Here is a 23,015-nt window from a genome sequence, read left to right as displayed (position 1 = left end):
TGCCTTTCCTTTAGTCCCATTGCTCCTACTCAATGCTAATCCAATGGCTGCAGCCTGTCTACTGGAAGGCTACTGACCCTTGAAGGCAATTAAGGTTTACTGTACAATGTGCAAAAAAATATCACCATGACAAACCTATTTAATTGCACCCAGAATCATGTTACCTGCCAAATTCCATGCAAGAAAGGCCACATACATTTTCCTAAAAGTGATGTTAATAGCTCATAAATACTTAATCAAAGATTCTTATCACAAACATATGGCATATTCAGGATTGGGCCAATTTAATTCCAGCAAGAAAGTATGACATAATGTCTCAGTTTAATGGCCTTTCATCAGGTCTAGGAAATGTTACCGAAATTGTAGGCTTGGATGAAAGAGGGGAGGTTCAGACAGTGAGAAAAATGAACAAAACGGAAGGCCTGCAATCAAATACAATGCAGAAGACATGACAAAAAAAAAAAATCAGAAAGAGAAGCCAAGATTTATGTGGGAAAATGGTGAATAATAGAATCATGAACATCCGCTGTCCAAGAGTAAAACAGCTTGAGGGAAAATTAGAAAACCCCCATTAAAAGAGGAGATAAGAGTACAGAACTGAGGAGAGGTTATTAAAATCTCCAGCATGGATGCAAATAGGACAGAGTATCAGAAAAATGTTAACAATCAAACTTCAAGTACATTAGAGAAATGACTGACAATGAGAAGAGGGATGGTTAAAACAGGACTGAAGGTGTTATATCTGAATGCACGCAGTATAAGGAATAAGGTAAATGAGCTTGTGGAGCAGATCAAAATTGGCAGGTAAGATGTGGTGGGCATCACCGAGACGTGGCTGCAAGGGGATCAGGATTGGGAGTAGAATATTCGAAAGGATAAGCAATTGGGCAGAGGGGTTGGAGTTGCCCTATTAGTAAAAAATGAAATTGAATCAATAATAAGCAACAAAGTAGGGTCAGATGGTGTAGAATCTGTGTGGGTAGAATTGAGAAACCACAAAGGTAAAAAAAACATATTTGGAGTCATATATAGGCCGCCCCTCATCAGGAGCTGGGGCAGGAGGTAGAAAAGGTGTGTAGGAAAAGCAAAGTTACAGTGAACATGGGGGATTTCAATATGTAGGTGGATTGAGGAAATCAGGTTCGTAGTAGTTTGCAAGAAAAGAAATTTGTGGAATGTCTACAAGTTGGCTTTTTGGAACAGCTTGTGATGGAGCCATTAGGGAACAGGCAATACTGGATTTAGTGTTGTGTAATGAGGCAGACTTGATAAGGGAGCTTTAGTTGAAGGAACCCTTTGGAAGCAGTGATCATAACGTGATTGAATTTACTCTGCAGTCTGATAGAGAGAAGATAGAAGCAGAGGTAACGGTATTTAAGCTGAATGAAAGCATGAGGGAGGAACTGGGTAGAACTGTCTGAGAGAGAAGCCTTGCATAAAGACAGTGGCACAGCAATGGCAGGAGTTTCTGGGAGTAATTGAGGAGACACAGCAGTGATTCATCCTGAGGAGAAAGAAGTATGATACAGGGAGGATGAGGCAACCATGGTTGACCAGGGAAGTCAGGTATAGCATAAAAGCAAACGAGAAAACATATAAAGTTGTGAAACCAGAGGATTGGGAAGCTTACAAAGATCAACAGAGAGCAACCAAAAATAAGAAATAAAGAGGGAGCAGATAAAATATGAGCATTAGCTAGTAGTAATATAAAGGAAGGCTGTAAGAATTTCTTTAGATATATAAAGGACAAAAGAGAGGCAAAAGTGAACATTGGGCCACTGGAAAATGATGCAAGAGAGATAGTAGTGGGGAGCAAAGAAATATCTGAGGAACTGAATCATTACTTCGCATCAGTCTTCACAGTGAAATTAATGAGTAATTTCTCCAAAGTTTAGAAGGTTGAGGGGACAGAGCTCAGTATGGTGGTCTTCACTAAGGAGAAGATGCTAGAAAAACTGAATGGCCTGAAGTTGGGTAAATAACCTGGGCCAGATGGTCTATACCCCAGGGGTCTAAGGGAGATAGTTCAAGAGATAGTTGAGGTGTTAGTGGTAATCTTTCAGTAATCAGAATTGGGGAGAGTCCCAGTGGACTGGAAAATTGCTAACATGATACCTCTGTTTGAAAAGGGAATAAGGCAGAAGATGGAAAATTACAGACAGATTAGTGTAAGATCCTGGAATCCATTGTGAAGGCTGGGATTTCTGAATACTGGGAAGTGTATGGTAAAATTGGGCAGAGTCAGCATGGTTTCATCAAGGGTACATCATTCCTGACAGATTGGCTGGATTTCTTTGAGGACATAATGAGCAGATTAAACCAAAGAGAATCAATGGATGTTATCTACCTGGACTTTAAGAAGGCATTTGACAAGGTGCAACACAGGAGGTTACTGAGTAAGAAAAGGGCTCATTGTGTTAGAGACAAGGTGCTAGAATGGATAGAAGCTTGGTTGTCTGGCAGAAAGCAGAGAGTGGGAATGAAAGGGTCTTTATCAGGGTGGCAGCTGGTAACTTTATGGAGTTTAGAAGGATGAGGGGGGATCTAATTGAAACTTACAGAATACTGAATGGCCTGGACAGAGTGGATGTTGGGAAGACGTTTCCATTGGTAAGAGAGACTAGGACCCGAGGGTACAGCCTTAGAGTAAAGGGAAGACCTTTAAAAACTGAGATAAGGAGAAACATCTTCAGCCAGACAGTGGGGAATCAATGGAATTCATTGCCACAAAAGGCTGCAGAGGTGAGGTCATTGAGCATACTTAAGATGGAGATAGATAGGTTCTTGATTGTAAAGGGGACCAATGGCGATTGGGAGAAAGCGAGAGAATGCGGTTGAGAAACTTATCAGCCGTGATTGAATGGCAGAGCAGGCTTGATGGGCTGAATGGCCTAATTTCTGCCCCTATGTCTTAAGGTCTTACTGTCTTAAAGTGCATTGATTGTAATGAAATCAGCCAGGTGGACCTCAAAGAATATGAAGTCCCTAACTGGGGCTGTTAACTTGGTCTAATTAGGGAGCCCTGGCTGACAGATATAAACAGGAGTGTCTGAGATTCTGTTCACTCTAAGAGTCAGCTCTGAGGAAGCCAGACCAGTGTCAAACACTTTGCCTGTGTAAATAATGGGTGAATTGTTGACACTCTCTGTAGAGTTATTTCACAAAGAAAAACAAGAAGGATAAAAACAAAGTGAGCAAAAAGAAAAGAAACATAATGAGGGAACAGATTATAGTCTGATATTGGTGAACCTGTTCAAGAAGGGGGGGTAGAGACAATCTGGTTATTATAGACCAGCAAGTCTTATTTCGGTTGTGGGTAAAGTGTTCGAAAGGGTTAAAGAGATAGGATTTATAATCATCTAGAAAGGAATCTGTTGATTAGGGATAGTTAACACAGTTTTGTGAAGGGTATGTCGTGCCTCACAAACCTTATTGAATTCTTTGAGAAGGTGACCAAACAGGTGGATGAGGGTAAAGCCGTTGATGTGGTGTATATGGATTTCAGTAGGGCATTTCATAAGGCTATTGCACAAAATATGGAGGCATGGGATTAAGGGTGATTTAGCAGTTTGAATCAGAAATTAATTAGCTGAAAGAAGTTAGAGGGTGGTGGTTGATGGGAACTATTCATCCTGGAGTTCAGTTACTAGTGGTGTACCACAGAATCGATTGTGGGGCCACTGCTGATTATCATTTTTATAAATGACCTGAATGAGGGCATAGAAGAATCAGTTAGTAAAGTTGTGGATGACACTAAAGTCAGTAGAATTGTGAATAGTGACAAAGGATGTTGTAGGTTACAGAGGGACATAGATAAGCTGCAGAGCTGGGCTGAGAGGTGGCAAATGGAGTTTAATGTGGAAAAATGTAAGGTGATTCACTTTGGAAGGAGTAACAGGAATGCAGAGTACTGGGCTGATGGTAAGATTCTTGATAGTGTAGATGAGCAGAGAGATCTCAGTGTCCAGGTACATAGATCCTTGAAAGTTGCCACCCAGGTTGATAGGGTTGTTAAGAAAGCATACAGTGGGTTAGCTTTTATTGGTAGGGGGACTGAGTTTTGAAACCATGAGGTCATGCTGCAGCTGTACAAAACTCTGGTGCGGCCGCACTTGGAGTATTGTGTACAGTTCTGTTCACTGCATTATAGGAAGGATGTGGAAGCGTTGGAAAGGGTTCAGAGGAGATTTACAAGGATGTTGCCTGGTATGGAGGGAAGGTCTTATGAGGAAAGGCTGAGGGATTTGAGGCTGTCTTTGCTAGAGAGAAGAAGGTTGAGAGGTGACATAATAGAGACATATAAGATAATCAGAGAGATAGATAGTGTGGATAGTGAATGCCTTTTTCCTTGGATAGTGATGGCTAGCACTAGGGGATATAACTTTAAATTGAGAGGCGATAGATATAGGACAGATGTCAGAGGCAGTTTCTTTACTCAGAGAGTAGTAGGGACATGGAACGTGCTGCCTGCAATAGTAGTAGACTCGCCAACATTAAGGGCATTTAAATGGTCATTGGATAGGCCTATGGACGAGAATGGAATGGTGTAGGTTAGATGGGCTTCAGACTGGTTTTACAGATCGGCGCAACACCAAGGGCCAAAGGGCCTGTACTGCGCTGTAATGTTCTATGTTCTATGATCTAACTCACTGTTGACTCTGGAGGATGGTAAAATTCCTAACCGAAAGATGAGATGCTGTTTAATGGACAGAAATGTCAGATTGGGAGCAAAGTGGAGAATTATAATACAGGGGATCAAAAGCCTGGGGCTACAGTTGTGGATTAAAGTAAGTGGTTGTTCTAAGCAGTCACTCAATCTCCATTTTCCCTTCTCAATGTAAAGGAAACTGCAGTATGATCAGTGAATACATTATTTTAAACTGAATGAAGTATCAGTGTATTGGGTAACAGAATGTAACTTCAGCACTTCTGCTAATCTATCTGTGTCTGATATCTCCAAGTTGCGATGCAAATGCAAATGTTATGAAGATGTTTCACTGTTTATTTAATGTTTAATGTTTTGAAGGATTCTGGAAAAAAGAATTTACTTTGAGTCTTGTGGACATACCTGGAGTGGTTTCTTTCATTCTTGAAAATTCACTATGAACATTGGAGCATTTATTTAACGTGGCTTCCTATAAATCACATGGTTGGTGATAACTGCTTGCTTTGCTGTTGACCCCACTGGGGCTGTTTTTGAACAGTGATGAGCTTGGGGAAATGTTTGTTTTATCTGGCCAAATCAGAAACAGAAAGAGCAACAGACTATATACTTCACTTTGTCCTTTTACCTTCCAGAATAACACAGTGGGCAAAGTGTTCTTTTGTCAGAAGCCTCTGAATCTCTCTGCAAAGAAATTTGTCCTTTTCTCTCTTTTCCTGAAGAGAGAGTGTGTGTATGCTTGTGTGTGTGTAGTGGGATATTTACAAAGATAAGAATTTATACATCTATACAACTGATTGTGTAAATAAACAATTTCTGCATCTTAAGGAACAAGATCTGTTTTGATAATAAACCTTAAAATGTGTTTATTAAGAAACCTCTTTGACAGATATTTTTGTTTCAATCTCAGTCAGCTTGGTAACTGGAATAAGTATGTTCATTTGATAACAAACACAGAAAGCAGGAGAAACTCAGCCTTTGTGGAGAGGGAAACAGGGTTAACATTTTGAGTCCAGTGAGACTCTTCTTCAGAAGTTCCAGTATTTCCAATATGTGGGGTGTTTTGTTTCTCATTCTATTTTATTGCAGCCTGTAATGTTGATGCACTCCTCCAGCCTCAGTCATGACACGAGCAATTCGTCATTAACCTGACCTCCGCAAAACCATTTGAATATCTATGTGACATGACTGTCCTATATCCTTCATTCAACCACTGCTCCATGCAATTAACGAGTGCAGTCTCCCTTTAAGTACAAAATGCTTCTGGTTAATGTGTACTTTTGGATTTTTTTTAACAGGAAATTGCCTTTGAGATTAGATAACATAAAATAAAATTTCAGCATGGAGAAATGAGCCATTAAAATATACAATATGAATTTATAAACATCTTTTGAAAACTGGTTCATACTTCAATTAGACTTCACACAGAAGTTGAAATCATTTAGTTCCTTCAATAAAAGAATTTGTTTTTGTTAAAGTGTAATAGCTTTTCTACAATCAGTTCCTTGTCACCCTATCTTATTCTGTTTCAAATAAACCGGAGCTGTCGTAAAAGATCCATTGATGTAAGGTCCAATTTTTAAAATCCACACAAAACAAATAGAGCAGCTGGATTATGTTTACATGTTCCCATAAAAATTAGATTAGATTGTAGATTAGATTGTATTACAGTGTGGAAACAGGCCCTTCGGCCCAACGAGTCCACACTGACCCGCCGAAGCGTAACCCACCCAGACCCCTACATTTACCCCTTCACCTAACACTACGGGCAATTTAGCATGGCCAACTCATCTGACCTGCACATCTTTGGACTGTGGGAGGAAACCGGAGCACCTGGAGGAAACCCACGCAGACACGGGGAGAACGTGCAAACTCCACACAGTCAGTCGCCTGAGGCGGGAATTGAACCCGGGTCTCTGGCGCTGTGAGGCAGCAGTGCTAACCACTGTGCCACCGTGCCACCCAAAAATGATGCAAATGAATCTCTGTGAAACATAATATTAATTGCAGGGTTATGCCATAGCATTGTGTATGTCAGATCCACACAAAGGTTAGAAAGTAAATTTCACTCAGAGTGGGAAAAGGACAGGTTGGGAGTGGTCTTAAAATTGTTAGGCAAAAGTCAAAATCAAATAGAGTTCTGCTGTCAAGGGGTTACTGGAAGTTCATTCCTAAATTCTTGTCAAACTGTATTCAAAGACTAACCCTCAATTTACCTGGTAGTGAGTAAGATAGAGTCAAAAAGAGTGGTGCTGGAAAGCACAGCAGGTCAGGCAGCATCTGAGGAACAGGAGATTTGACATTTCAGACGTAAGCCCTTCATCAGGAATGTAAGATATGTCAGAATGAGATCAGAGATGGAGAGAACTAGAAGTATCCAGTAGCATCTTTACGAGGGTGGATGTGTAAATGACAGGTGAGAACAGAATTGTGCTTATCCAGAATGATCCATGTGGTTGCTTAGAATCACTCCCCAGAGTGTGGAAACAGGCCCTTTGGCCCAACAAGTCCACACCGACCCTCCAAAAAGTTACCCACTTAGAACCATTACCCTAACTAATGCACTTAACTTACACATCTCTGAACAATATGGGCAATTTAGCATGGCCAATTCACCTAACCTGCATATCTTCAGACTGTGGGAGGAAACCAGAGCACACCTACACAGTCAGAGGGAGAATGTGCAAACTCCACACAGTCACGCGAGGCTGGAATCAAACCCAGGTCCCTGGTGCTCTGAGTCAACAGTGTTATCCACTGAGCCACTGGTAATTTTCAGTAATTTTCCTTGGAGGCTACTGAAGAATCCGAAGAGAGACATTTGACTAATTGCTGGATCAATTTCTTCAACAGGAGCTAGATCTAAAAAAGAAGGGGTCTTTTGCTCCCAGAGAAGGCGAGCCGTGAGGTTGGAAGGCTATTAATTAAGTGAGGTAGTGATGTTGACTCCATCTCCTGGATGGGAATGCGCATAGTTGACTTTCCTGACCTGGCAACAACTGAGGTCCTGTTAAGTGACCAAATCAGAAACAGAAAGGGCCTCAAGCCTTCTCCTGCTGTGATTCACCGAAGTGCAAGCAGGTCTTGTTCCATACAACATTCCTGAGCAGGCAGCTTGTCACACCTGTGGGAAGGTCCCTTGATAAAAAGACACTCAGTGTCTGATTGAGCGACTGGACGTGGAGCAGGTATGTACCCACTGAAAGCCACCCAATTCTCCCTTGCCCACCTCTCCCTGTATATCTAACCCAAGAAAGCCCACTTTTGTCCCTACAGCAAATAGTCCAGAGTTCTCTGTGCTTCTGGAACTCTGAGGGTGTGATTCCAGCAGCTATCATGGCCTCCTTTGTGGCATTGCAGAGTTCCAGAGCAGATGCTATTTGATTGGCGGCAGCTCTGGCTGGTTGAGACATATACCCCCGGTCTTGATTCCAGGAATAGGTTGTTTGGCAGTCTCGCCATTGCCTGATCGGCAGATAATCTGGCAGGCTTTCTCAAAAGAGGTTGCACAGGTCTCATGTCAACTCTTCAGCAAGCTGACGAGAAGCCCTTTCTCCAACTGGGCTTTTCCATCCAAGCAGGTGTCCAACACATGCTCACATGGAGGTGAGCCACTCTGCTGCTGAACTGGTGTGGCTTGCACTCACTATGTGCTGTACAAATTGACATAGCGTATACCAATTAATGACTTAGATGCTTAAAATGGAATAATGTTCCATTTCCAGCATTAAAGCACATTCTGTTCACTCAAGCTTTCCACCTTCCTGTCACACTTCATCAGACTAAAGATCACTTTACTGCCCTTTTAAATTCTTTTGGCATTTAGTTATTGCTATTCTTCTGCTTAAATTATAATCCATTCCCTCACCACTGAACCACATCCAATGTTGCAGGAAAGTTAGCCGCAATCTTCCCTGTGTTTGGCATTTATCATTAGGGAAAAACTAACATTGTGTAACATTATGAATGAAATAAGCAAAAAGCAGGAGCCATTGGATTAGTAGCATGGAATAAAAATAACAGAACAAACTGCTTGATAAAATCTCATCAAATACAGAGCATTAGATAAAGGAAAATGACACCAGGTAACTCAAAGAAAGAAGATACAACATGATGGTATGTTATCAACTGGGGACTTGCTTTGTTTCATTTAAAACATATTGGGTTCTACTGGATCAATTTTGCAAGATTTTAATCTCAATGCAGACTCACTCCTGATGGAGAGAAACTGATGACAAAATCAACCAAGTAGTTCATCTCACCCAATTGACAGGATTTCAAATTCTCCTATTGTTCTCTGTGAAACAGGAACACTCGATATAAGACCCTGATGACAATCCTAAGGTATAGATGTAGGGCAGTCAGTAGTGAAGTTAGTAACATCTGACTTGGCTAGGAAGGTGGTAACATTGGAAAAGAAACAATTTTTGCAACTGTGGAGCAGACAGAGCCCAGGGTGCTCCTGACTCTCATTGTTCCTATAAAGCAGTCCGGCTCCTCAAGACGCCGTGAAAATTATTTTAAAGCTTAGTTTAAGCCTATGTCCTGCTTTTTCACCTGCTTTCACTAAACGGGGTGCATAGAATAGAATTTGACTGTTTAAAGACCAGTAAAATTTTACCATAAATATGCAGTGCATCATCAAGGTCCAGCTTACCAAAATCCCACAGGCCCCCATGTGTTCAGACAAGAACCCTCAGTCACAGGTTATGAAGACACTGAAGGGAATACGGTGGTGGGTAATAAATGAATTAACGAATCCACTGCTATAATGTTGACTCTGATCCCACAAAGATATTTAATCTCAGTGAATAATTTAATAGATTTGAATTGAGTAAGTTAACAAGTTATAACTGACTAAAACCTGCATAAATAGAAAGGGATTGTATAGTTGACTCATGACCAGGAGCAGAAGAGCTAAATTCAATAGCACCTTAAAATGAGTATGGGAACACGATGCCCAATTAATCTGTTGCAGGAGCAATGCTAACTTCATTGTGCCTGCTAATTCAAATGATGACAATAGGAAACCAGTGCTAACTGCTACTGAATGGCTCAACATCTCAGTGGGATCAACGTTATGGGAGGATAGGCATTAATTAATGCTAATCTGCACTACTTAAAGCCAACCTGCAGATATTTTGGGAATGTACACTGTGGCAGGAGCAGGTTCGGGAAACATTCTACATTCATTTTATTTTCCTGGGATAATGTGGAAGTTTGGGCGGAACGGTGGCACAGTGTTTAGCACTGCTGCCTCACAGCACCAGAGACCCGGGTTCAATTCCCACCTCAGGCAACTCTCTGTGTGGAGTTTGCACATTCTCCCAGTGTCTGCGTGGGTTTCCTCCGGGTGCTCCAGTTTCCTCCCACAGTCCAAAAATGTGCAGGTTTGGTGAATTGGCCATGCTAAATTGCCAGTTGTGTTAGGTGAAGGGGTAAATGTAGGGGAATGGGTCTCGGTGGGTTGCGCTTTGGGGGGTCGGTGTGGACTTGTTGGGCTGAAGGGCCTGTTTCCACACAGTAAGTAATCTAATCTAAGTAAGAGCAGCTCCAAGCTTTTTTGAGATTAGATTAGATTACTTCAGCCCAACAAGCCCACACCGACCCCCCAAAGCGCAACTCACCCAGACCCATTCCCTACATTTCACCCCTTCACCTACCGCTACAGGCAATTTAGCATAGCTAATTCACCTTACCTGCACATTTTTGGACTGTGGGAGGAAACCGGAGCACCCGGGGGAAACCCATGCAGACACGGGACAATGTGCAAACTCCACACAGTCAGTCGCCTGAGGGGGGAATTGAACCCGGGTCTCTGGTGCTGTGAGGCAACATTGTTAACCACTGCGCCACTGTGCCGCCCACAGACAGTCGCCTGAGGCGGAATTGAACCCGGGTCTCTGGCGCTGTGAGGCAGCAGTGCTAACCATTACGCCACCGTGCCGCCACTTGTCTGGAGGTCTCGGTCACGTGTGGTTGAGTGGATGGTACACTTGCCTGCAGTTTAGAAAGTTATGAGTTCACAATACTAGAGTAGAAATTTTTGGCTTATATTTCATGCATTATTGAGGAGTGCTGCAACAGCACAGGTGGTGTCTTTGGATTAGATGTTAAACTGAGTTTTGTCTGCCCTGCCAAGTAGATGCTAACATCCCATGTCATTATGCAAAAAAGAGCGATCCATCTTTCTCTGGAACCCTCCCTAACACTAGCCTTTCAATCAACAGCACCAATGATTGATTATTATCATATTGTTGAAATAATGCCATGAAGACCAATGTCCCATCACCAAGTCACCCATTATTTACATGTGCATAGTACTTGATCCAGCTTCCTTAGAGCCAGCTCCGAGAGTGAATAGAACCGTGACACTCCTGTTCATATCCAGGTCTCCCAGATTGGACCAGGTTAACAGCCCCAATCAGAGAGCTCATGTTTTATGAGGTCCACCTTGCTGACCTTGTTCTAATCACTACAATTGCTGATTCTGAAAAGTTGCTGTGTGTTAGATTGGCTGCCACATTCCTTTCATCACTGCACTTCAAAGATACTTGGTTTCTGTAAAGAACTTCTGGGATATCATCAGGTAGTTAAAATACTATTTAAATGTAAGTCTTTCTTTCTTGATAGAGGATGTGCAAAAGAGGAGTGGTATCCTGTACCTGCAATGGCACAGGATCACTAGAAGGCAGCCAGAGCAGATCACCATTGAGGTCAATGTCAACCCCAAGAACCTGAGTGCAGTGTCACAGAACTTCAACAATTTCATTTAGAATCACAGAGTCATAGAGATGTACAGCACGGAAACAGACCCTTCGGTCCAACTCATCCATGCCCGACCAGATATCCTAACCTAATCTTAGTCCTATTTGCCAGCACTAAACCCTTGCTATTCATGTACCCATCCAGATGCCTTTTAAATGCTATATTTGTACCAGCCTCCACCACTTCCTCTGGCAGCTCATTCCATACATGCACCACCCTCTGCATGAAAATGTTGCCCCTTAGATCCCTTTTATATCTCTCCCTTCTCACCCTAAACCTATGCCTTTTAACTCTGGACTCTCCCACCCCAGGGAAAAGACCTTGTCTATTTATCCTATCCTATTGAGCAAAAATACTGCAGATTGCAGTGGGTCAGGCAGCATTCATGGAGACAGAGCAATCTAATTTTTTGAGTCTAGATGACTCTTCATTAGAGATAGTCATCTGCCTGATTGGCTGTGATTTGCAGCATTTTTTGTTCAGTCCCAATTCCAGCATCTGCAGTAATTTGCTCCAACAATGAAGTCATAAAGAGTGGCCAAGTGCCATATCCTCAGAACCGTTAGCCTCAGAGGTTGCTCATTTCGACACAGCTCTGTCACTCACTTACCAACATTCTCAATCAGTCAGTAACAAAACCTGATATTCTTATGGTCCACTACAAGCCTCATTGCCACATCTCACAATTTGTATACAATGGCAGTTATCCAACTACAACAGCCACATCATTCAAACAGTCTGCACTCCACCCACTAACATGCTTCCCTGTTGCTTTCAGGACAAAGTATCAGACAACCAGAGGCAGCAGGAGCCTAAGACTGTGATAGGGGTAAATATGACTAAATATCCTAACTCCTGTGAACAAAATTGTATAATAGTATTCCCATTTTCAACAACACCTCCCAAACCTGCAAATTTCACCAGTTAGTGGGTTTGGAAGATGGTGTTGAGAGGGGTTGAGTGTGCTGCTACAATGCAACTTGTGGATGCTTCACACTGTTGCCAATGTGTAGTGGGGTCTTGAGTGTTTAAAGTGATGGATGTGGTACTAATCACACAGACTGCTTTGTCCTGGATAATGTCAAATTCCTCGAATGTTGTTGGAGCCAGAAAAATGTAGACAAATTTGACCAGATCACATTCCCATGCCTTGTAGATGGTCAACAAACTTTGGGGAAACAGGAGGTGAGACCTATCCACCGCAGAGTTTGCAGCCACTGTCCCATACTTTTAGACACAAAACTGAAATGTCTGTTCTTGGTCACCGTTTGATTGTAATACTGTTGAACATTAAGTGGTGATGATACATTTCTCTCTGCAATCCAGCTTGAATGCAAAAGGAGCCCTCAGCTTCTTTTCCCTCTTGTAAACTGTCTTTATATCCACTCTCCCCTATCTCTTCCATTCTCACCTCCAACAATAAGGGTGAGCAGCTGGTAAATTTCAAAGTCATTAAGACTCAGACGATGCAATCAGCAGACTCTGTTGCTTCCCTCTCTTCCACCCAATGGACCAAATTTTCTCAAAAATTGTTCCCATCCAGCACTCAGATCTGTCTCTATTTCTTCTGTTATCTCCACTCCAATTTTCTATGAGATCACCTCAATCATGATTCTTACCTCTATTTTGTTCCACCTCACTCCCACCAAACTGCTGATAACCCAGCTACATCTCCTGGTTCCGTTGTCAGTCAATATTGATAACAGTTTTATCTGTTCAGGTGTACTATGTCTTTCCTATAAATCTGGCATCATTACCCCATAAGTGAATCACTTCAATCCCATTTCTACCTGCCACAATACCAAAATAACCCGAGTCAAAGTCACAAATTATTCAACACAGTTGCCCACACAATCCTCCTCCAACATTTCTCCACTGTTATCCAGTTGGGTAGCACTTGTTTCCATTCTTATCTATCTAATTGTAGCTTGTGCTTTTATCACTGGTACACCCAAAGGATCTAATCTAGGTCTGATCCTCCCTTTCACCTACATGACATTCCCTCAATAAAATCATCCCAAGGTGTGGTGTTGATTTGCTGAGATACACCGATGACACCCAGCTCTACCAGATGATCAATCTCTCTTGACTCTTCCATTTCAATTATTAATTATTATCCAACATCCATTGGATGGGCAAAAATTTCCTATAATTAAGTATCAGAAAGACTAAAACTATTATTTTCAGCACCTGTTGCAAAATCTATTCCCTAATCACTGACTTAATCTCTTTCCCTGGTAACAGTTTGGGAAGAAACTAGACCCAGAGCTAGAGCTCTGACAACATGTTAATCCCTAATACTGCCTATTTCAACCATCCTAACATCATCGGACTTCAACAATTTTTCAGTTTGTTTGCTGGTGAAGCTTTCATTTATTATTTTGGAGAAAGAATTTCAGTTGGAGGGATAAAGTCCAGAGAAAACATGAGTTCAGAGCCAGAGCAGGGACTGAACACTGCTCCAGGCAGAAAGGATGTGTCTAGGTTGTGTATTTATTATCTTCCTCCCCTCTTTCTCCTGCTCCTCTTTCCTTTTCATGCACCTAAAATATTTACTGTATCATTGGTAGCTATGACTGCCCCTTATGGTGGTACGATTACACAGTATGTAGTATGTAGATAAATCTTGACCTGTTCTGCCCAGTACTGCAGGATTCCTTTAGAAAAGGCTAGACAGTAAAAGTGATACTTTTGGTTCATTCTATATTTTATGTAGCAGCACAGGTTTCATTGCACAAGCCTTGTGCTCAGATGATAACCTTTATTATCTAGTAATCACAAATTCAGTTTGCTAAGGTGACTCAAATGCCATGACTATTGTGGGCTGCTGCAGATTAAAGGCATCATGACATCTGCCAGAATAGTGGGCATTAGCCTGCATGTTATGCAGTCTATAGTGCCCTGAATAATGGCAAAGTTGCAACCCTTGTGAACCAATGTGTTTATCGTCTCTGCTTTTCTCTAGCAAAATAAGATGAAATATAATTGACTGTCATTGAGCAGAGAGCCATACTGCCCCACCTTATACAATGCTAATGACAAACTGCAAGTTATTGCAAATATCTCAAGCATCATACTGGAAAGAGTCACATATGAGTTCATTGTCACAGTCACCTTCACAGATACTGACTATTTTGTCCTTACCCTGCTCTGAGACTGTGGTTTGGCTAGAGAGGAAAAGGACATGGGCGTGAATTTTGTCTCGAGGTTGGGTGTGCACAAGTCGAAGAATTACTAGCTATATAAGCCAGGCTTTTAAAAATGCCCAACTGCACTCTCCAGGTGGCAGGCGGAATAACTCAGAAACAGCTAACCCCTGAGACGGGTTGGGTGAAAGGTTAGGGCTCCAGCACTGTGGTGAAAAATTGAAATACAGGGATAAGAAGATATAAAACATTCCTCCAGCTCTCACCCTTGACATCTCTTCATTCCCACATCCTCCCCACACTCCATGTGTGCTAACCCATGCCACCTATTGTCCTATACCCATCCCCATAGCCCTTGAACTTCCTACATCTATCAAACTTTTCCCAACCTGATGACCTCCTCATATACTTCTGTCCAATCCTCATGGCATTTCAAACCCCCATGCCTATTTCTACCCAGCGGCCTTTTCCCTGCACCTACCAACTTGCCTGTAATTCATAAATACCCATGCATGGAAAGAAATAAAAAGTTCTATTAATTACTGTTCTAAATTGCAGACTATATTCTGTTGAGTGAAGCACTCTCATTCATATAAATGAATATAGCCAATCATTATCACAGTGAAATGACTACAATTTGATTAACAGCTACAAGTAGTTATAGACCACTAGATATGCCATAATGAGTTTAGAGTGCATGCTATAATGGATTGTGTACTTGAATGAAATGTTTGCGTTCTATGGCATTATTAAGTTGAAGAAATGTAAATATATTAAATGGGTTTTATGAATAAGTGTTTTTTTTTCAATGTAGTAAGCCAGCTTCAGACATTTAGGACGTCAATTTGTAGAAGTTCATTTTACATAATTTCTGCATGGGTTCCTCAGTCTGTCCATGGGGAACACTAGGTCAGTTGGCATGGTAGATATGAAAGCAAAGGGTTGTGGTTTGCTTAGCATAAGTTGGCACTAATTTGGAATAGGTCTATAAAGGGTCATAGGGTGAAGCATAGATTGGTTTGGAGGGTATAAGAGTCTATGTGGAATGCGTAGATGGACATAGTTTGGCATGGGGATATAAGGAGCAACAAAGATTAGCGGGTGCATGAATGGCATGGATTGGTACAAATGGGGCATGTGGAGTGTATTGAAGGGCTGTAGTAGAGCTGAAGTGCTGTTCTATGTTTTATTAAATTTTAATACATTGCCAGTGTGCTGGGGCAAGTCTTCCATACAGCTCACCTGCACAACTTGTGGCTTCTGTTCTCATTTCAGGATCAATAAGCCTACCTTGCAGAGGGCTGGGCCACCCAGAATGAAATACAGACCCTCTGGCTCACTTTTCCTGAGCCAAGTCCCAAATCTACACTCCTAACCCAGGAGTGAAAATAAGGATTAACATTATGAAAGTTAAGGCAAGGTCGATGTCAGAAGGTATTGCCACTCATTGGGAACACCAGAACAAGGGACAGGATATAAAAACTAAGCACCATTCAATCCAATGAGGAATTCAGTAAAAACCTCTTTACCCAGAGAGTGGAAATTAGCAACACAAGGAATAGTTGAGGTGATTAGCATTGTCAGATTTAAAGAAGGCTATGTAAACATATAAGACAAAAGGATGAAGGGCCTGTGAAATTCAAAACGAAATCACAGTACACATGAAGAGGCTCAGTAAAACTACATTGTTGGAAAAATGCGCAGAGTCTGAAGTTACGAGTTAGTGTTCAGATCACAGACATGCACAATGTCCAGGAGAAATTTTAAACACTGTTCTTCGGTTTATATTTACCCTACTTTGAAATAGTCTAGAATGCAAATGAAGGATAACTATTTTCACTGGGCAGCCTCAGGAAGCCCTGGATCCCTCTTGTGGTCATTTGTTTTCAAATCAATCACCTAACCTTGATATGAACTTCCCAGTACAAAGGAGAGTACCATCGACAATAAATACAGTACATTAGCTTGTAATAAATATAAATAAATTATTGTTAAAAATTAGACCAGTATTTGATATTCTAGCTAAAGGTTTAGGAGGAGATGGATTGTCAGATGTTACACATGGAAGTGTCAGAACAAAGGTACAGAAAATAGGATAGATGGCAATGGAAACAAATGTATTTTGAGAAAAGACATTCTGGCTATTGAGGGAGTGCAGCGTAGGTTCACGAGGTCAATTCCTGGAATGGCAGGATTACCTTACACTGAAAGACTGAAGCGACTGGGCTTGTATACCCTTGAGTTTCGAAGATTGAGAGGGGATCTGATTGAGACATATAAGATTATGAAAGGATTGGACACTCTGGCAGTAGGAAACATGTTTCCGCTGATGGGTGAGTGCCGAACCAGAGGACACAGCTTAAAAATACAGAGTAGACCATTTAGGACAGAGATGAGGAGAAACTTCTTCACCCAGAATGTGGTGGCTGTGTGGAATGCTCTGCCACAGAGGACAGTGGAGGCCCAGTCTCTGGATTCATTTAAGAAAGAGTTGGATAGAGCTCTCAAAGATAGTGGAATCAAGGGTTATGGAGATAAGGCAGGAAGAGGATACTGATTAGGAATGATCAGCCATGATCATATTGAATGGCGGTGCAGGCTCGAAGGGCTGAATGGCCTACTCCTGCACCTATTGTCTATTATCTATTGTCTATTTTGTAAGGATGAACTCCTTTGAAAATCAGAAAGCAAAATGAAGAAGAGATAAGCTCGATGGTGAAATTATATTGCAGATGGAAATACTGGTGGACGATCTGGTGAATGTGGAGCCTATTAGGATCTAAATTAAAGATAAGGAGGCCTCTGTCAATACCATGCAAGGAGAATAAATGATACAGTTACAAGGAATTTGACTGGAGCTGTCAAAGATCCTGCTAATGACTATTAAGGGGTTAATCGCTATATTAATGAATGAATAACTTGTAAAATGTAGTAGTCATTTACTTTTTGTTAGTCAGTTCACTAGATACAATCCACCACTTGATGTTTTGATGATGCTTTTGAAACTTTCATTCTGCCAATGAGAAAGTGCATAAAGGTTTGGCAAAACTTAGATAAAATTCATAGTTTCTGGTCAGACATAGCAATGTCAAAGATAGATTAGAACTGGAAAAAGTCAAGGATGAGGGGAGACCATCTAATCTCTTAAACCTCAGCCATCCAATAATCAGATATATTAGCATTCAACTGCATCCTGAATTCCCTTACCTTCTTAATGTTTTTGACTCTACATTATCTAATAGACTGGTACATTTTGACTAGCATTTGAGTAAAGACATTTTTAACAATGTCTTTTAAACTTACTTTCTTTGCAAAGTAAGCATGTGACAACAGACTTAATTTGTCAGTTAGAGCTTTTGTCTTGCTTTACAGTTTACAACATAGTCATAATTTTAACTACTGACTTTCTAAAATGACAATTGCACATTAAGTATTACTAATAAACTATAATACAAGTGACAGGAATACATATTCGTTTTGCCACAGGATCCTAATGAAAGAAATGATGATAAACAGAAATAATCTACACAGTACTTACAACGTAGGTGCAGAGAGAAATCAGAATCATTTCTGTGAATTAAGTGAATAAGCAGAATAAGCATTCTCTGTGAAGAATGAACTTTCCCAGTAACTTCTCCCTTTATATAGTTCTGCATCCTGAAGCCAAGCCAATTCATAGAATAAAAGAAAACATCAGAGGCCATCAGTTATTGTTAGATTTACCACTCTTTTTTGTTTATAGTTTTGAGGTTTTTTTTAACTTAACAAACAGTGATTTAGTATTCTAGTCAACTCAAATTAATGTCAGGAAACTAATGTCAGAATTTTGGGATAGAAGACATGGGGTTTGAATCCTGAACTTAAATACTAAGTACAGTTTAAGCAAAAATTAAGTTTAAGTAACTTAAATTTTTAAATATTAAAATGTAACAAAAACCATAAGACAGTAATAAGAAAAGGAATAGTCCTTTCAACTCTTTGAGCCTGCCCTGCCATTGAATAGGATCATGGCTTATCAGAAAATCCTCATGCCTGCTATCCTGCCTTTTACCTGTAACCCTTGATTCTCCTTATGATCAAGAATCAGCCTTAAATATACACAATTCCTTTATTGTTCAATTTTTTTTCTCGGAATCACAGTTATGATTGAGTTTTATGCCTCATGAATAATACATAAATTTCAATCTGTTTAAATGCAAGAAAGCATTAAATCATATTTGCTATGTCAGCAGAATGTCCTAATCAGTAGTAGTTTTTTTAGATTAGATTACTTACAGTGTGGAAACAGGCCCTTCGGCCCAACAAGTCCACACCGCCCCGCCGAAGCGCAACCCACCCATACCCCTACATTTACCCCTTACCTAACACTACGGGCAATTTAGCATGGCCAATTCACCTGACCTGCACATCTTTATGACTGTGGGAGGAAACCGGAGCACCCGGAAGAAACCCACGCAGACACGGGGAGAATGTGCAAACTCCACACAGTCAGTCGCCTGAGGCGGGAATTGAACCCGGGTCTCTGGCGCTGTGAGGCAGCAGCGCTAACCACTGTGCCACCGTGCCGCCCACCTATGGAGGTGAAGCCATTTTGATCATTGAGCGGTTCTCGAATTCACAAGTCAGACGCCTACCAGAAATTGATGGGGTGAGTGTGGGGTATCAATTAAAAATAAATTGGTAATGGTCTTTAAACACAGGTTATTTCAACCTAATTGACACTGCTATCAATCCTCCTCAGCATGCTATCAATTAAAAGGGAACCATTCACAACCCGTTTAAAAGGATCCTAAACAGCTATCAATGAAAAGACTGCAAATGTTGGAAGACAGGGAAATAACATTTGCACTACGTAAATCACAAGCAATGACCCTCTTCAACAAGAGAGAATCCAACCATCTCCCCTTAACATTCAATAGCATTACCATCACTGAATTCTCCACATTCAATATTGTGGGCTTACCATTAACCAGCTTTATAAACACTGGTGTTACACAAGCAGATCAGAGTTTGCCAGTTCTGCAGCAAGTAACTCACCTCCTAGCAGCAAATGCCTTTTTACCATCTACAGGGCATGATTCAGGAACACAATGGAATGCTCCCACTTACCTGGATAAGTGCAGCTCCAATAATGCACAACAAACCTGGCACCATCCACAAGAAAGCAGCTTGCTTAACTGGCATGGCATCCACAACCTTCAGTATTTACTCCCTGCATAATCACTACCAATAGTAGCAATTCGTATCATCCACAAGTTCCCTTGATTAGCGCCTCATGTACCTTGAAGAAGATTATCTCAGAGAAAATCGCGACATGATCAAATGGGCCAATGGACAATGTAGTGGCAGGTTGAGTTTAATTTAGATAAATATGAGGTGTCCTATTTTGGTAAGGCAAACCAGTGCAGGATGCACACGTTCAACGATAGTGTCCTGGGAACACTTCTGGGTGTAGGTGCATAGTTTCTTAAAAGTGGAGGCACAGGTAGACAGGGTGGTGAAGAAGGCATTTGACACATTTCATTAGTCAGAACGTTGAGTAAAAGAATTGCAATGTCATGTTGCGGCTCTACAGGACGTTGGTTAGGTCACTTCTAGAATACTGTGATCAATTCTGGTCACCCTTTCATAAGAAGGATGCCATGAAACTTGAGAGAGTGCAGAAAAGATTTACAAGGATGTTGCCAAACTGGAAGTTTTGAGTTATAGGGAGATGCTGAATAGGCCGGGCCTTTTTCCCTGGAGCGTCAGAAGTTCAGGGTGACCGTATAGAGGTTTAAAAAATCATGAGGGGCATAGATAGGGTGAATAGCCAAGGTCTTTACCCGAGGGTGGGGGAATCGAAAACTAGAGGGCATAATATTAAGGTGAGAGGGGAAAGATTTAAAAGGGATGTAAGGGGTAATTTTTTCACTCAGAGGGTGGTGCGTGTATGGAAATAGTTGTCAGAGGAAGTGGTGAAGGCTGGTACAATTATAACAGTTAAAAGGCATCTGGATGGGTATATGAATAGGAAGAGTTTGGATGGATATGGGTGAAATGCTGGCAAATGGGCCTAGTTTTATTTAGATATCTGGTCAGCATGGACGAGTTGGACTGATGCTGTACATCTTTATGACTCTATGACAACATGACCGGACCTTTTGTGAATAGATTGGTCGATTTCTCCTTGAACTATTTTTGTTAAAATGGAATAGGCCTAATAGTGGCATATTCATAATTGAGACATTTTCCTTTCCATCCATCCCCAACCCACCCAATCCTGGGGTTAAAATCTAACCTCGTAAACCTTTGTCAATCTAGCCAATTTGCACCAGACCTCTTCCTAGCTAGCATAGGGAATGTCAGGAAATCAGACAATCTGCTGTTCGTAGTTCCACCAAGCAAGTGTCTGAAGCCAACAGAGAGAAAACAGGCCTTCTATGACTTTCTGCATTGATAGCTTGCAACAGCAGAATAGAAGCTGCAGTCTGGATCGATTGCAGTTTCCCTCAAAATTTAAGGTCTCACTAACCAGATCAAATCACCCAGCTGATGAACCTTGTGTTTTCAGCAATCACAGGGTCTTCTAATCCATTAATGCACAACGAGATTGTGATTACACTGTCAGATCAATGTCAAGAAAAATTCTGCACTTAGATGCTCAGGGAACAAATACAATTACAAAAAGCAGAAGTATAAAAATATACGGAAGTCTAAGACAAAGTGAAAAGAACAATGACTAAAGAAAAATTAAACTGTCTGAATAGCACAGTGTGTAACATCCAAATAAAATCGAGGAACTAGTGGCGAGAATCAGTAGCAAGAAACACAACATATTAGGATCAACTGGTATGTGGTTACATACAGAATAGGTTCAGCTATTAAATATTGCAGTGTGTAACCTGATCGGAATGGATAACAAAGGAAGTGGTTGAAGGTAGTTGTACTGAATATAATGGTGATGGAAAATAGGAACAAACTACTAGGAGGTTCGAAGAAAATCATGTGGAAATCAAATAATCAAATAAAATAAACAGAACCAATGAAATAACAACCCGGCAAGGTGGCTCAGTGGTTGCCCCAGCATGGTGGCTCAGTGGTTAGCACTGCTGCCTCACAACGCCAGGGACTCGGGTTCAATTCCCACCTTGAACGACTGTCTGTGTGGAGTTTGCACATTCTCCCCGTGTCTGCATGGGTTTCCTCCGGGTGCTCCGGTTTCCTCCCACAGTCCAAAGATATGCAGATTAGGTGAATTGGCCAAGCTAAATTGCCCATGGTGTTAGGTGGATTAGTCAGGGGTAAGTATAGGGGGTTGAGTTTCTCTTCGGAGGGTCGGTGTGGACTTGTTGGGCCGAAGGGCCTGTTTCCACACTGTAGGTAATCTAATCTAATATTAATTGTTAGCTTTGAGCACTTGGACCACAAAATTGGGCTCAGTAAAAGTTTGGGCTGTAGCAGTTGGTGAAAATGGATTGTTATAGCAGGAGGCAGAAACCACATGTATGGGGAGAAGGAGAACTTTCAAATCAAAGGCGATACTCAGTGGGCATTTATCTTACCTTCACCTCAGTAAGGAGCAGTTTCTGCCATGGTTAATCTTCACCAAGGACAGGTCACTGAACTCACCACTTTCCTCAACCAGACCTAACTGTGATTACACCACAGTTGAAGAGGGTGAAGACATGACTGCCCAGCTGGTTCAGTGCGCTACGTGCTTGATGTGGGAGTTCAACGACTCTGGTGTGTCTGGTTCATATATGTGTGGAAAGTGTGTGCACATTCAGCTATTGACCGAGCATATTGCAGCGCTGATGAAAGAACTCAAGGACCTTAGGCTCATCCGAGAGAATGAGATCTTTCTGGACAAGACCTTCAGTGAGGTTATTACACCGACCATACCAGAAGAGAGCAGAAGAGAGCAGATGATGAGGAAGGCAGAGAGGAGACAGGTGCAAGAGACCCCAGGAGAAGTACTTGTCAGGAACAAGTTGAAGCTTTTGGAAACAGAGACTGATGACACTGCCAGTTCGCAAAGCGGCCATGTCTGTCAATCAAAAGTTGGCGCAGAGGCAGAGTGGAAGAGTCGGACCTCGCACAGAGCTGTGGTAATAGGGGACTCCATCATGAGAGGAACTGACTGGGGTTTTTGTGGCAGCAGACGGGATTTAAGGATGGTGTGTTGCCTTCCTGGTGTCAGGATGAAAGATATCACGGACAGAGTGCAGGAAATCCTCAAGGACGAGGGTGAAGAGCCAGAGGTGGTGGTACATGTCGGCACAAATGATGTCGGGAAGAAGAGGAGGAACATACTACAGCGAGACTTCGGAGAACTAGGAAGAAGGCTGAAAAGCAGGACGTCCAAGGTGGTTATCTCCGGTTTGCTTCCAGTTCCTCGGGCTAGTGTGGCCAGAAACAGGGAGATAATGGACTTGAACGCGTGGTTGGGGAACTGG

General features: G+C 41.7%; 1 protein-coding gene across 1 annotated transcript in view; it reads right to left on the bottom strand.

Moving 5' to 3' along the window:
• LOC122549335 (tumor necrosis factor receptor superfamily member 11B-like) overlaps positions 1-23,015 on the bottom strand; it is a 52,400-nt gene that overhangs the window by 22,279 nt on the left and 7,106 nt on the right. Inside the window, exon 2 of the mRNA XM_043688982.1 lies at positions 18,116-18,234. Within this exon, the coding sequence (XP_043544917.1) occupies positions 18,116-18,145 (30 nt within the window). The 5' untranslated portion in view covers positions 18,146-18,234. The remainder of the gene's footprint in view (positions 1-18,115; positions 18,235-23,015) is intronic.

Source organism: Chiloscyllium plagiosum, chromosome 4, assembly GCF_004010195.1.
Source record: "Chiloscyllium plagiosum isolate BGI_BamShark_2017 chromosome 4, ASM401019v2, whole genome shotgun sequence".
Classification (NCBI taxonomy): Eukaryota; Metazoa; Chordata; class Chondrichthyes; order Orectolobiformes; family Hemiscylliidae; genus Chiloscyllium; species Chiloscyllium plagiosum.
This window is presented reverse-complemented; position numbering and strand designations above follow the sequence as displayed.